The sequence below is a fragment of the Antechinus flavipes genome, chromosome 3, assembly GCF_016432865.1.
Source record: "Antechinus flavipes isolate AdamAnt ecotype Samford, QLD, Australia chromosome 3, AdamAnt_v2, whole genome shotgun sequence".
Taxonomy (NCBI): Eukaryota; Metazoa; Chordata; class Mammalia; order Dasyuromorphia; family Dasyuridae; genus Antechinus; species Antechinus flavipes.
Window position 1 is genome coordinate 482688642 of NC_067400.1, and position 16682 is coordinate 482705323.

General features: G+C 34.0%; 1 protein-coding gene across 1 annotated transcript in view; it reads right to left on the bottom strand.

The window, feature by feature from the left end:
* CHORDC1 (cysteine and histidine rich domain containing 1) overlaps positions 1-16682 on the bottom strand; it is a 32102-nt gene that overhangs the window by 13651 nt on the left and 1769 nt on the right. Inside the window, exon 2 of the mRNA XM_051986786.1 lies at positions 6875-6924. Coding sequence (XP_051842746.1) covers positions 6875-6924 — 50 coding nt within the window. The remainder of the gene's footprint in view (positions 1-6874; positions 6925-16682) is intronic.

Genomic DNA, 16682 nt, shown 5'->3' on the forward strand with positions numbered 1-16682 from the left:
TTACAAACCCTACTTTTTCCCCCCAAAAAATTCTACTACTGATCCTTATTATAGTGTTTGTGCAAATCTCTTACTTCTTACTCCTGCTAACTCTTCTACTTTATTTCTGTTCCTTAACTTGCCTTGCAAATTACCTAACCTCCCCTCATTCGTGGATCCCTCCCTAATCTTCTCTTTCCATCCTTTTCTTTCCTCTTTCTCCCATTCCCATTAATCTACACACTTCATTTCACTCCTATAAATCTAAACAACCTTTTGTATTCCACCTTATCCTATGACACCCTTTCCCCCTCCTTTATCCTTTTCCTATTAATCTACATACCTTGTCCCACCTACCATAACTCTATGCATTCTTTTATGTCCCACCTTATCCTTTATTTCTTATCCATTAATCTACAAACCCTATCCTAGTGCCATATATATCCTATATCTCACGTTATATTCCCTCCCCCTGATTTCCTTATAAAGTTTTGGATGTTTCAAAACATTTCATGGTATATCTACTTCCCCCTCTAATGCCTCTGTCAGTTCTTCTTCTCCACCTCATTTGTATATCATAATTACTATTTTTACCTTTTCCTAGACAGCTTTAGAGCAAAGCATAACTCAACTCTGTTCCAATGTTTTGAGTTACTAAATTACTAATGTCAATCTTAAACATAATATATACATTTCCATGTAAAAAACATGATTTGTCCATGTTAAGTTCCCTGAAAATGACCTTTGATAATGGCTGTTAAATGTTAAATTTTCTATTAAATTTGAGTTTGGTCGAGACAAAGTCCTGAAAATCTCCAAGTACATTTTTTTTTTTCCATTCCAGTATTATGGATAATTTTGCAAGATATATTTTTGGTTGCAGGCCTAGTTTTTTTTTTTTTTTAACTTCCAGTATATATTATTCTAGGACCAGGTAGCTGATAAATACTGTACAATTCTAGTTATAGCTCCAGCATTATTTGGTTTGTGGAATTGTTATGGTTTTTGTGTTTCTTGCAAACTTTTCTCTTTGATCTGCGGATAACGGGTAATTTATGGATTTTTTCCTGTTTCTAGTATTCCTTCATATTCTTGGTTTTTGTGTTTCTTGCAAACTTTTCTCTTTGATCTGGTGGTAACGGGTAATTTGTGGATTTTTTCCTGTTTCTAGTATTCCTTCATATTCTATCACTCCAGATAACTTTTTTCTTTTAATAACATTTTATTTCAAAAATATATCTTTTCAACATTCACTCTTATAAAACTTTGTATTCCAAATTTTTTCTCCTTCTCCTAGACAGCAGGTAATTCAGTATATGTTAAAAGTGTAATTCTTCTATAAATATTTTCATAATTATCATGCAGCACAAGAAAAATAAAATCAAAATGGAAAAAAAATGAGAAAGAAAACAAAAAAGTAAGCAAACTACAACAAAAAAGGTGAAAATACTATGTTGTGATCCACATTCAGGCCCCACAGCCCTCTTTCTGGATGCAGATGGCTCTCTCCATCACAAGTCTATTGGAATTGGCCTGAATCACTCACCTCATTGTTGAAAAGACTAACATTCATCAGAATTGATCATCACATAATTTCATTGCTTGAACTGATGTTAAGTGAAGTGAGTAGAACCAAGAGAACATAATATACAGCAGCAATCTCTCTAAGCCTTTCTGAAATCATCCTGCTGATCATTTCTTATGAAAAATATCCCATAACATTCATATACCATAATTTATTCTCCAATTCAAGGATATCTACTGAGTTTCCAATTCCTTGTAACTACAAAAAGGGCTGCCAACAAACATTTTTGCACATACGGGTCCTTTTCTCTCTTTTCAATATAGACCCAGTAGAGACAGTGATGAATCAAAGGATATGAACAATTTGATAGCCCTTCCGGTGTAGTTTCCATATTGCTCTGCAGAATGGTTGGATCAATTCACAACTCCACTGACAATGTATTAGTGTCCCAGTTTTCCCACACCCCTTCCAACATTTATCATTATCTTTTCCTGTCATTTTGGACAATTTTAGAGGTGTGTGGTGTTAACTCGGAGTTGTCTTAATTTACATTTCTCCGATCAATAGTGATTTAGAACATTTTATCTATTGTTTTTATGTTTCACATTCTAACTTTTAATTTTTCATATTTAATTTTGTTATTTCTTGATCTCATATGATTCTACTGGCTTCTCCTTGCTCACTTCTAATTTTTAAAGAATTATTTTCTTCTTTAAGACTATCTCTTTTTCTAGTTGGTTAACCTCCCCCTTCCCCCCCACTCCCCTGAATCTAATTTTTCTTGGATGCTGGTTTGTCATTCTTGTTTTTGTTTTTAGTTTTCTCTCAATCTCTCTCACTTAATTTTTAAAGTCTTTTTTTGAGTTCTTCCATAAATACTTTCTGGGCAGGCACACATTTAATGTTATTCTATGGAGCAGAAGAGATTTTTTTCAATACTTTACTATTCTCCTTTGAAGATGAACACTGGTCTTCCCTATTCCCATAATAAATAAGTTTCTATGGTTGAGTTCTCTTCTTTGTTTCTTTTTACTTTTAAATGAGAACTACTAGTGGAAACACCTCTAATCCTGAGCTTGAGAGGGATAGTACTTCTGGCTTCATTTCAGCTCTCCCCTTTGACCTGGAACCCCACCCTCCTGAAAATTTTTGCAACTAGCAATATTCCTTGTCCTAGTGCTGCTGCACTCACGGTTCTTTCTGACCTAGGGCCAGGTCCCAGCAGCACAGCTGGAACTGGTATTCCTAATCAGTAAAGGTTCCCTCAGTTTTCTTGGATTCAGACACCCAATTCCCCAAGCTGTCTGGAAGGTTTCAATGGTTTGGGCTGAGGCTATTTTCAAACTCATCTAGCCCCAAGGCTCTACACTGACTGTTTCTGTGGAGTAAGCCTAGAGCTGTCTGCACTTCACATTGGTTAAAACCCTATTCTGGGGTTGGTTTTCAGGTGGTCTTGGGTTTCCCCAGAAAGACCTCTATCCTGTCCTAAGTTTTTTGTTTTGTTTTGTTTTGTTTTTCATCAGTCTATCACCTTGAGGCACAATTTTTTTCACTCTGTGGGGAAATTCAAGAAAACTTGAAATTTTCTGACCTACCCCAACATCTTCCCAGAATCTTTCCCGTGGATTTTTCTTTTGGAGAGCACTAACTTAAAAGAAAGATTGTTCATACATCAAGCCTAAAGAGTCCTTGGAAACTTCCATTTATTGCATCAATTTATGCCCATAGGCTCATATATTTAGAAAAAGAAAGGACCTTCAAAGGCCTCTTCCAACTTTCTCACTTTACAATTGAGGAGTCACCTCCAGTGGGTCACAGTTAGCAATTACATGGGTTAGTTTATAACAATCAATAGTTACAATGGAAGCATGTATAGACATGAGGCGTATTTCCGTATTGGGAGGGGAGGGGAAAGGATATGGAAATGAGTAGAAGTATTAGGGAATGGGAAAACTGATTTTACCATCATAAAGCCTACTCTCAGTTTTCTATTATAAATTTTAGTTCCTAAGTAACTAACTGCCCTCTGTAACACTGTTTCAAGTATAGTATCTCCTAGCAACCAGTAACTAACATGAGTCACATGGGGGTGGGGGGGGGGGAGCAACATGTGCTACACAAAATAAACAAACATGATGTAGCCACAAGACAATAAGGAAAATGGACCAGGGAGAAATATAAATAATATGAATTCTAAACCAGCTCATTCTGTCCTCATTGTCAGTAAATGCTAAAATGAACCTATCCAGTTCCTATTACCCAACCATAATCACAGACAAAAGGAAGACAGACTATCTTATTAATCTTATTATACATATCTAGTCACTAGAGTTTGTCCTCTATTAAGCCTTTCCCTAATTCCTCCCACATTTCTTCCCCTACTCTTCAGACCCTTCCCTTTCTTCTCTCTCTTCCCTGAGACTTTAAAGGTCCTAGAACTTGGAAGTGTATTATTTAACCATCTATGATTTTGCTATGCTTAGCCATATTTGGCTAACTCCACGATATATTTCATGCAATAAATGGCAAAGCTTTGTAACCTGTGATGGATGCCTGACATAATTGTTTCATATCAAATTGAACCATTATGGTCTCCCATAAATAACTATATAGTCTCTTATTATACTTCTTCGTAAGTACAAGAAAGACTGGCAGAGTGTGTGGGCCAGATTATAGGTGGCTCTGAAAGCCAAATACAGTAGTATGAGTAAATCTGTTTAAGTAGGCCAAGAAGTGACATGAATTTTTAACAGGGGTTAGTCTAAGGCCCTACAGCTCATTTCTCTGATTATATAAAGTCTCCATTTTAAGGAAACACTCAGGCTAGCCATGTCTTCTTTCCTCTCCAGATTTTGTCTAGCATGGCTCTTCCCTATCCCCTCCCCAGTTTCCTTTTTTTTTTTTAAATAACTTTTTATTGACAGAACCCATGCCAGGGTAATTTTTTTACAGCATTATCCCTTGCACTCACTTCTGTTCCGATTTTTCCCCTTCCTCCCTCCACCCCCTCCCCTAGATGGCAAGCAGTCCTTTACATGTTAAATAGGTTACAGTATATCCTAGATACAATATATGTGTGCAGAACTGAACAGTTCTCTTGTTGCACAGGGAGAATTGGATTCAGAAGATATAAATCACCCAAGAAGAAAAACAAAAATGCAAGCAGTTTACATTCATTTCCCAGTGTTCTTTCTTTGGGTGTAGCTGCTTCTGTCCATCCTTGATCAAATGAAACTGAATTAGATCTCTTTATCGAAGAGATCCACTTCCATCAGAATACATCTTCAAACAGTATCGTTGTTGAGGTATATAATGATCTCCTAGTTCTGCTCATTTCACTTAGCATCAGTTCATGTAAGTCTCGCCAGTCCTCTCTGTATTCATCCTGCTGGTCATTTCTTACAGAACAATAATATTCCATACCCAGTTTCCTTTTATATTGTTTCACCCTATTAGAATAAAAGTTACTTGTGGGAAAAGATTCTGCTTATATTTGTATTCCCAGATCTTAGCACAGTTGTTGGCACAGAGAAAGCACCTAATAAATGTTGACTTGACATAATTTAAAAAATAAAGAAAATTCAGGTGATGCTACTTTACCAATTCTCCTCCTGCCTAATTTGCTCTCTCTTTGTTTAATCTTCCTTCTACATCATGACCACTAATCCTCAGGGATACCCCTGAACACAAAATGCTTTAAACCCTTCCCTTCTTAATTTTCCTACTGGGAAAGGTTGAGTTTATTACCAAGATCTTCATGGTTACCCAGACTTGAAACTTAGATTTGCTTCTTGATTCTTCTTATTCTTTCACTGCCAAGGCCTATTTTTTAAAATCTCTGTAACACTTCTTACATATGTTCTTTCTTTCCTCTGACACTGCTATTATTATTATTTTGATGTAGGTTCTCATCATCTCATCCTTGAACAAAGAGACAGCTGTGGGTCTGTCTCAAATCTCTCCACATTTCAATCCATTCTTCACTTAGTCATCAAACTGATCTTTTGCAGGTCTGATCATATCTCCTCCCTACATATAAAAAAGCAAAACCTTCCAGTTCAAAGCCCTTCATTAATTCCCATCCCCCAACCTCTTCAGTCTTCCTATACCTTATTACTCTCCCCTACCAGATACTCTGGTATTTGTCTTTGCTATTCCTTGAACAAAACATACCAAATTTTGGGCAATTTCAGTGGCTTTTCCCCATACTCAGAACATTCTCCCTCCATATCTCTAGTTCAAATTCCAGCTAAAATTCCATCTTCTACAGAAGATCTTTCCTCATCTCCCTTAATGCTTGTGCCCTTCCTCTGTTGATTATTTCCAATTGATTCTGTACACAGCATTTCTATACAAAACATCACACCCCACAAAACTGTACCAAAAAACAAACAAACAAAAAAAAAATCTCTGCAAAACACATTTGCATATTTCCTCCCATATTACACCACAAACTCTTTGAAGACTATCTTTTGCACTTACATCAGCAAGGACATAATAAACCAATTATTAAGTACTTATTATATTTTAGGCACTGTAACTAAGCACTGGGGTTACAAATAAGAAAAAAAAAAAAGATAGTTCTTGCCTTCATTGGGTTTACAATCTACTAGGGGAAAGGGATATACAAAAGTGGGGGAAGAAGTATTCCCAGAGGGTACATTGCTCAGGAACATAATGGTAATGTTAAGAGTCACAGCTAAGCAAAGCAAATAGTGATATGGTTGGGTTTTTGAGTCCTTTTTGAAGAGGATCCATGCAAGGATCAGAGAAACAGAAGAAAATGAGGGTACAGATGAGGTCTGAGTTCCAAAGTTGAAACAATCTCCAAGATGATAACTTCCCTGATGATGATGAGCTTCTTCTAAGGTCTGGGGGATTAGGGGCATCATAATAATGATCTTAAAATTGGAAACTAAGCAAAACACAAGACTTAGCACAGAACCTGATACAGTAGGCACTTAATGTTTACTGATTGTCAAAAAAATTTTTTTAAAGAAAACGTGAAATTTAATGTATTTAAAATGTATGCTACAATAGTAAGAGGTTGCTTTTGTATGGCTACAATGAAGGATGAGAGGAGAATGTTTCAGCTTACATGATGAATTTTTTAAATGATACATATTTTTTCTTGTTAAAATGTGGGAGGTATAAAATAGAATCACAAGTATGGGCATGACATTAAGTTGTTTTTTTTTTTTTTTTTTTTTTTTTTAAATCTTTTCTATTTTACACTCCATCATGGCCTTTAAAAAAAAAAAGTCATCAACTATTTGCTAAGAAAGGAAACAAACAAACAACAACAACAAAAAACCATACAAGATAAATTATATTGCACTCATCCACATATCTATATTTTACTATGCCTACCTTTAAAGCATCATGAAAGACTGGAACTCCTGGATGATATGTGCAAGAATCTGGCAAAAACAAAAAGACAACACTTTTTAAAATCACCATCACCTTTTCTTATCACCCTTTCCACATGCATTCAATTCCTTTAAAAATCAAGGTAACTTAAAATTTAAAAAAAAAAAAAAAAAAACAACCTAAATTTTAGGAAACATATTTCTATATATCAAAACAGACTGAATATGAAACTATGAAAATAGAAAACCTAATATGATAGTATCAACATTACTCTGCTTGTCTGTAATTCCTTCTGAACATTCATTTTCTTTTTTTGCTGTTTCCTTGAAACTCTTCTTTTTTTGACTCATTATCACTATCCACCTTTTCCATTTACCTCAACACCCCTTCAACCCTCAAATAAAAAGTCATCGTTTGTCAGTCATTAGGAATTATTATTATTATTATTATGTGCCAAATATTGTGAACATAAGTGCCAAACACTATGTTTTGCAATAAATACACTCAAGTCAAATTCATCTACTGGCCATGTCCAATAAAATGTCTCATTCTGTACTTCTAGTTCATCACTTTTTTGCCAAGAGGTGGAATGCATGCTTCATCATCAGTCTTACCAAGTCTGATTCTTTTGTCTTTCAAAGTTGTCTTCCCTTATATTAATGTAATCAGTGTAATCATATAAATTATTCTCTCTAGCTCTGCTCACTTCACTCATCAGTTCATCCACTTCTTTCCCTTTGTCATTTCTTAATGGCACAATAGTACTTTACTACTTTCAGATTTTATTCAGCATTCCCCAACTGTTGCATACTGACTTTTTTCTTAGTTCTTTAATAAAACACAAAATGCAGCTTTGAATCTTTTTTTATGATTTCTTTGGAGTATATGTCTATTATTAGATTAAAAGGTATGCACCTTGGTGATTATTTTTGACTTCTAAGCCATTGTCTCTCTTCAGCTCCCTTAGTTGAGGCCTTCTATCCCTTACCTGAATAAATGAAACAACCTCCTAATTTTCCTGCATAAAAAAAATCTTTCATCTCTCCAGTTCTTTCTTCTACTTCTACTAAAGTTAGTTCACTTTAGTTAGTATACTTAAAGTATAGATCTGAGTCTCCCTATCCAATCAACTTTAGCAACTTCCTATTGCCTAGCCATATTCATAACTGTTTCTATTCATAATCTGACCTAAACCTATTTGTTGAGCCTGACACGTCACCCATACTTTGCTGTTCCTTTAATGAACTCAACTGTCACTTATACCTTATAGAATCTCTCTTTAATATCAAACTCAAGCACCAATGTCTACATGAAGCCTGTTTTATGTCCCTGTAAAAAGTACCATTCCTCTAAAACTTTGCTATATTTAAGTATTTTGCATATATTTACTTCATATTTGTGCTGCAAATATTACATACAAGTATGAATTAGCTATCTTTCTAATCAGAATGCAAGGTTTCTGTGAGTATTGTATCCACTTACTTACTACTTACTACTAACCTGGTTAATAAATAAATTCTTGTTGATTGTGATCCTTCCAAAATGCTTTCCAGAATTACTGGAACAATTCATAGTTCAACCTACACTATGAGTGTCAATTCTTTTGCTGTTTCAGTAGTTAACTTTTTTATTTTTTGGTCACTTTACTTTCTTTTCCAATCTAATAGATGCAAGGCAGATCATTAATAATTTTAATTTACATATGTCTACTAATGATTTAGAGTACTTTTGCAAAATGGTTCTTAGATTCATCTAAACTTCATATGTAATATTTTAAGACCTTTCATCATCCTGTTTTGTCTTCCTCTAGCTGTTTGCTAATTTAGGAATGCTATTTCAAAAATGCAGTAACTAGAATTAAACACTAAATTCCAAATATAGTCATCAGGTCAAAGTACATCAGGATTATCACCTCCCTTGTTCACGAAACTATGTTTCTTTTTTATGCAGCTTAAGACTATGTTAGAGTTTCTTTGGTGGTGGTTGTTATTATCCCTGACCCACATTAAGTTTGCAGTTCATTAAAACTCCAGTAACTTTTACAGATGAAGCACTATCATCATGTCTCTCTCATCTCATGCTTCTAAAATTGACTTCTTGAACCAAAGCATGAGACTTTATAGTTAAGCCTATTAATTTCCATCTTATTAGATTCAGTCCAACTAAGCTAATCTGTTATTCTAGGGAGATCTTTTTATTTTTTTTTTTTTTAATAAATAAAACAACTCTTAGTTGCTCTGCCAGAAATCTTCCATTTCTATTAGAAAGCTAAGGCTTGATTCTATAATCATGCTAGCTAAGTGAAAGGGAATTAATTGACTTTTGAGAATGCCCAGTTTGCCTAACATGGAGGTAACTCTGTGTTTCCCCAGCACATGAATAGAGGTAACCTTCTTTTGATTGGTTACATGGCCACAAGATCTATATCTTTTTTTTTTTTTAATAATTACTTTGTAGTTATTTTGTATGTTTCTTTATATGTACATTTTTTTCCTTTTTTAAAATAGCTTTTTACTTTCAAAATCTACACATAGTTTTCAATATTCACCCTTGCAAAACCTTGTGTTCCATTTTTTTCCCCCTCCTTTAGACAGGTAATTCAATATATACTAAACATGTATAATTCTTCTATACATATTTCTATAATTACCATGCTGCAGAAAAAAAAAAAAATCAGAGCAAAAAGGAAATGAGAAAACAAAAAAGGTGGAAAAACTATATTGTGATCCACATTCAGTCCCCATGATCCTTTTTCTGGATGCAGATGGCTCTTTCTATCACAAATCTATTGGAATTGGCCTGAATCACCTCATTGTTGAAAAGAGTCACATCCATCAGAATTGATCTTTGCATAATCTTGTTGCTGTGTACAATGTTTTCTTGGTTCTACTCACTTCTATCAGCATCAGTTTATGTAAGTCTATGGGGTTCTTTTCACATTCCAACATCCAACAAATTAACTATTCCTAAATGGTTTTTCATGATTTGTAAATCTATTAACAATAATATTGCTGCTTTAGTTAAGTCATTGATATAGTTAAAACATTCCAGGATCAAGAACAAATTCTTGAAGCATTCACTAGAGACCTTCTTCCATGCTGACAACCTAATTATTAATGACTATTTTTTTTTTTTGCTGAGGCAATTGGGGTTAAGTGACTTGCCCAGAGTCACACAGCTAGGAAGTGTTAAGTGTCTGAGGTCACATTTGAACTCAGGTCCTCCTTACTTCGGGTCTGGTGCTCTATCCATTGTACCACCTAGCTGCCCCTTAATGACTTTCTTAACTCATTTAACTCTAAAGCCATTTGGCTACACTATCATGTAACCTAATTCTTACTTTTCCACAAGTAAAGACTTTCTTTACTTTCCCACAAATTCTTTGTTAAAATCTAGATAAATCCCACCAATAACATTTTCTTGACTGTTGATCAAGTAACTGTCAAAATGTGAAATGAGGCTAACCTGGAATAAGGCCAGCAAATTATTTTATATTTTTTATCCATTCAAGTTCTAAACTAGAATGCCATTCAGCTGAAGAATTTGATTTTACTAAGGTCAAGAATAGATGACCTATCTTAGTTTCCTTCGATGTAACCCACAGAAGCCAAATTTGTTTCATTTGTAAAGTGAAGATAATATTTGTCCTGTCTAGCTCACAGAATTGTGGGAAATAAGGAACTTTATAAATTTTAAAGTATTACATAAAGTGCGATACATTATTATAGATGCTCTTCCCCATATGCAAATGTTTATACATTATTATAAGGAAAAAAATCTTTCAACCCTTGCTTGCTTTTCAAACTACCACTAAAGAATAATCCATTAGGGGCAGCTAGGTAGAGCAGTGGACAGAGCACCAGCTCCAAAGTCAAGAAGACCTGAATTCAAATTTGACCTCAGACACTTAACACTTCCTAGCTGTGTGACTCTGAGCAAGTCACTTAACCCCAATGCCTCAGGGAAAAAAAAGAAAAAGAAAAAGAAAAAAAACAATCTATATAGCACTTAACACTAATGACCACCACCTCCTTAAAAGTTACCTATTTCAATTTAGAATAGAAAACTACCAGTTTTCTTTCTCTGGGTTCCCTCTACAGCCTCCTAAACAAAGTCTCCAATGCTCAGTTTTTCACCATTGTTCTCTGTATTTTTTATATTATCTTAACAACTCAAAAGGTATGGATGGTACTCTCAGAATTGTCTTATTGCATTTCTCTAATCAATAGTTATTTAGAGACTGTTTTCATATGAATGAAGATAGCTCTGATTCCTTCTGCAAACTCCTTGTTCATTATCTTTTGATCTTTTTTCAATCTTCATCTTTTTGACTAGTTAAGAATTCTTAATTAAACAAGAGATAAAATCAAACATAAAAGATAAAATGGACAATTTTGATTACATAAAACTAAAAAGTTTTTTTTGCATGAAAAATACTAATATCTCTAGAGTAAGAGAAGCAACTAATTCTGAAAAAAATTGTGGGAACCTGTTTGACAGAGGTCTGATATTCAAAATATTTGAAGAGAGACATGTGTAAAAACAAGCTAATAGTTAAATGGTCAAATGACACTAGATATACAGGGGACACAGTGGATAGAGTCAGGAAGTGCTGAGCTCAAATCCAGCCCCAGTCACTTAATAGCTGTGTTACCTGAGCAAGTCACTTAACCTTGGTTGTCTTAGTTTCCTTATCTGTAAAATAAGTAATAGTAGGAAATAGCAAACCACTCCAGTATCTTTATCAATAAAAACCTCAAATGGGGTCATACAAAATGTCAGATCTGACTGAAATAAATGAACAAAGGACACAACCTGGCAATTTTCTAAAAGAGAAATGCAGGTTACCAACAATCAAATGAAAGAAATGTTCCAAATTACGAAAAGAGTAATGCAAATTATTACAACTCTTAGGTTCCACCTTATATTCCTAAGACCAACAAGGATAGCAAAAGATCAAAACAGTAAATGTTAGAAAGGTTTGTGGTAACAGAAGCACACCAAATCACTGCTGATGGAGTTATGAATTAATTCAACCACTGTAGAAGACAGGTCCCACATATACTAGAATATTAGTAGCTAATGAGTAGAAACAATATAGATACCCTTTAATTTGGGAATTGCTGAAGTGTTACATGAATGTAACTAAATATTAATGCCCTACAAGAAATGACAAGAAATTCAGAAACTTGGGCTGATCTCCAAACAAGTAATAAAGTGGAACCAAAAATGATAGTTCCTGGTGAAGAACAGGGCAGAAGAAATAGTAAAAACAAATTTATTCAAGAGTCCTGTTAAGAACTTTAAGATTATGTGTATATGCATGTACATATGTATGTATGTATATCTAATAAGGGCATTAATTGCCCATATTTTAATTTACTCAACATCACAAAAGTTCTATGTGGCAAAACAGACTTTGTACCCAGGATATCTGACTCTAAATTAGTGATCTTTCCACAACAATCTATTTCTTCAACATAGAAAAACAGTGCAAGGCCAATAATTCGCAGGATATATTCAAAAAGAATGTCAGCAAGAATAGCCATATTAAAGTAAGGAAACCATAACTATCATTGAATTATGATAAAATGTAACATACAAGTATAATATGGCTATAGAAAGCTATAAACATGGCATTATTCAAATGGAATGAAACAGGGGCAGAGCAACAATGTACATTATTAAGATACAGTCACATAATTAAATGCAAGACCTGGCAGGGGAAAAACAGGTAGAAGAGGAGGGATTAGGGAGCATGGAAAAGAACATTTAGGAGGGAAAAAGGGGAAAATTTTTTTTTACAGGAGAAAGAAATCTTAGAAGGATGGGAGGATCTCAAGATTGAAATTCTGAAGACAAAGAATTTCAACAAATAAAAGAAGTCATCTAAAAAGACCAATGATGATACAGTGGGAATTTATTAATGAACTTTGGTTTATAATTTCCAAAAGACACATGGAAGTGGAGCAGATAAGATCAATAGCAAAACACACTCAAACTTAAGAGGAAAGGACACCATAGTTAATACTAAAAATAACAAAAAAAATTTTTTTTAAAGCTGTGTTAAAGCAAGAGGAAGACCCAAGAAGGCATAGTAACTACTACTTTGGAATGAATGTAAACAACAGAAAAGAGAAAATTCAATTCTAATTTTGCTTCGGATTCCACTAGCAAGAATCAATGTATTATTGATTTTATGCTGGAAAGAACCTTGGAGATTATCTCGTCCAAATATTTCATCTTATAGATGAGGAAGCTGAAAGGTCCACAGAAATTAAATAACTTTCCTGGGACTCCACAGGAAATAAAAAGCAGACTCAGGATTCAAACTTAAGATTCTCTAAATTGCAAATTTAGCCCATTTTCATTAAATTTCTGCAGAGGGAATAAAAAATTAGTTCATGATGAGAAACACAAGGTAAATTATAAGATAGCTATAATATCCAACTGTATTCACTGAAGTTTAAGGCACAAAGCTTGGATATCTACATTCCAGGTTTCTGACAGAACAGGCAGATAGATGTCATCATTGAGCAGCTGTCACTGATCTTTGAAAGATCATGGCATACAGGAAAAATGTCCTAGAACTGAAGGGCAAATGCTGTTCTGATGTTAACTTCAATTTCTAGAAATATTCTATAACAGATTTAATATATTAGCAACAATAAAAGGAAATAGCAACCTGTAAGAGCCAAATGCAATCTGTAGGAAAGAGGAATAGACCATTTAGATTAATTCATTTACTTATTTCACAGGATTATAAATTTAGAAATTCAGGGAATGCATGCTAAAAAGCTTAGTACACTTAGGATTTCAGGTAAGCACTAACGTTTCTCACTTGATCCTTGTGGACAAGATGTAGAACAGGCAAACTAAATGACAATACTATTAGATACATTCAGAACTCAAGAATGATTGGACCCAAAGGGTAATCATTAACAGGCCAGTATCAATTTTCAGAGTCACTCTTGTGTTTCCCTAATACCATGATGTTTAATATTCTTTTTTTTTAATCAATTATTTGAGTATTAAAATGAAAACTCCTTGAAGACTGTTTTGTTTTTCTGTCACCAGTACATAGCACAGTGCTCAGCACACATAGTGGATGTTTTACATATATATGCTATAAAAGCATAGATGACAAGAGTCTTATAAGTCTGCAAATATCAGGATGCTGATAATGACATCTAAAATATTGGGTGACATCAGAATCCAAGATCTTGTCAGGCTAGAATAACAGGTCCAATCAATGAAGACAAAACTTACCAGGGAAAAATCTATGTTTGGCTTCAAAATATCACACTCACAAATATAAAATGAAAAAGGTATAAAAAGACAACTCTTTCTATGAAAGAAAAATAAGTATTCTGGTAGACTTCAAAATTAGAATGAAACAAATCACTGCATAAGGATGTAAACAATTAATAATCAACAATCATTTATTAAACACCAAGTATCAGTTACTATGCTAAGAATACAAATTAAAACACACCAAAAAATCCTTACCCTAAAGGAACTTACAATCTAACCAGGAAAGACAACATATAACTACATTCAAACTAGTTACAAAGTTATTTTGTAGGGTCGGGGAAGAGGCACTTGCTGCTGAGGCAATCAGGAAAGGCTTCACATAGAAGGTAGCACTTGAAAATGAGGGATTTTGAGAAATGAAGTTATAGTGGGTAATAATGACAAAAAGGTAAACTTTGAAAGCCTTAAGTGTTTGTTTACTTGATTCTAAAGTAATAGGGAGCCAATAGAGTTTATTGTGTAGGAGAGTGACAAGGTCCAACCAGAGCTCTGGGAAAATCCTTTTGCCAGCTTTGAAGATGAAGAGCAGGAGGGGTATGAAAAAGCAGGGAGATCAATTAAGAGGTTAAACCAAAATTTAGGCAAGAGGTGATGAAGGTTAGAACTAAGGTAAGAGCTGCTGAGGGGAGAAAGGGGAGAAGAATGAGTTAAACTGTGGTAGAAAAACTGAGATTTGGCAACTACTTGCATGAGGGAGAGTTGAAAGTTATAGAATGAATTCAAGGTTGTCTAGAAGGATGGTGATGCTCTCCCTAATAATACAATTTGGAATAGGGTTAAGTTTTATGTTAACTGTATTAAGCTGTTTTCAACAAGCTCAATTTAAGACGTCTAGTATATAGATGTTTACACAGAACTGGAAATACAAATCTGGCATTTGCATGGTGATGATAAAGCAATGAAACCTGGTGGGGTCACCAAGAAAGTATAGGGGAATAAGAGAAAAAGAACTAAGCCATGGTGCAACCATAGTTGGGTGTATGACCAGCTAGTATAGAAGATCAAGAAGGCGTGATCAAACTAGGAGAACTAGGAAAGCTGAATTATCCAAAAAGGATAACCCAAGGAAAAGAGTATCCAGAAAAAAAGAGGATCAAGAATATCAGTTACCCAGAATTCAAGAAAAACTGACAAAAGACAGTCAGATTTAGCACTTAAGAGTGGTGAGATTAGAAATTAAAAGGCCTAAGAAGTGGCATATGAAGTATAGGCAACAAATACAGAAAAAAAATTTTTTCTAGGAGTTTGGCTGAAAAAGGAAAGAGACAAAAGATAATAATTTAAAAGAATGGTTAAGTCTAGTGAATATTTTGAGAAATCTGGACTTGTTTATAAGCATTATGGAAAAAAATTATCTTTGAATTCAAATCTGACCTCAGACTTCAGGGCTAGTACTCTGTACACTGAGCTACCTAGCTCAATTGCTTGTATATGACCAAAAACCATTGCTCAATAAATAAGAAGTAAAAGAACATGAATAATTCTTGAAAGGATCACAAACTATTAACAATAATATGAAGGAGTATTCCAAATCACCAATACTAAGAGAAATCCTAATCAAACCCTTAACTTCAAACTCAAAAAATTGACAAATATGACAAAAGATTGGAATGGGCAGTATCGTAAAAATGGATCGTAGAAAGAGAGGGCATTCTGCAGCATTGACAAGTTTGGGATCAATATTAACTATTTTAGAAAATAATTTGGAATTGTACAAATTAACTGACTAAATGCTAAATGTCCAATTACTTTTATCCAGCCATTTCACTACTAGACAAATCCCCAAAAGAGATCACTGATAAGAAAGTCTCCATTAACACTAAAACAGCTACAATACAATTTTGAAACAATGTATATGACCACCAGTTGGGGGAATGACTAAACAAATTATAGAATATATAATAAAATTTGGTGAATAGAAAAACATGAAAAGATTTACACAATCAACTACAAGCATAATGCCTATAATAATGTAAATGGAAAGAATATAAAACAATGAAAAATTAATGCTGTGATATTATAAAAAACAATTACAATCCCAAAGAGATGTGAAAAGGCATCTCTCAAACCACTCTTTTGCAGAGGTCCACAGAAGTGAGAAAATGCATATATTTTCAGACTTTTTTGATGTATCAATCAGTCTTGCTTATTTTTTTTCCTCCTCTTCCTTTTTTCTTTAAAAAATATTATTTGTTACATAAGATGACTCTACTCTCTGCAGGAGTCCATGAACTTTAAAAAATATTTTGGTAATTGCATTTCATTATAAATGCTTTCCTTTGTAATCTTGTCATTTTGCCACATGCATTTAAACATATCTTTGCTGAGAAGGGGTCCATAGGCTTCACCATAATGTCAGAGGAATCTATAAATCAAAAAAGTTTAAAAACTTTTACTTCACATGAACTTGGTTTAAACTATTTTCAAGCTGATTCATATTCTTCCATGCAATCAAAACATGGTTTTACTCACTATCTTGGCATAAGATAATCTC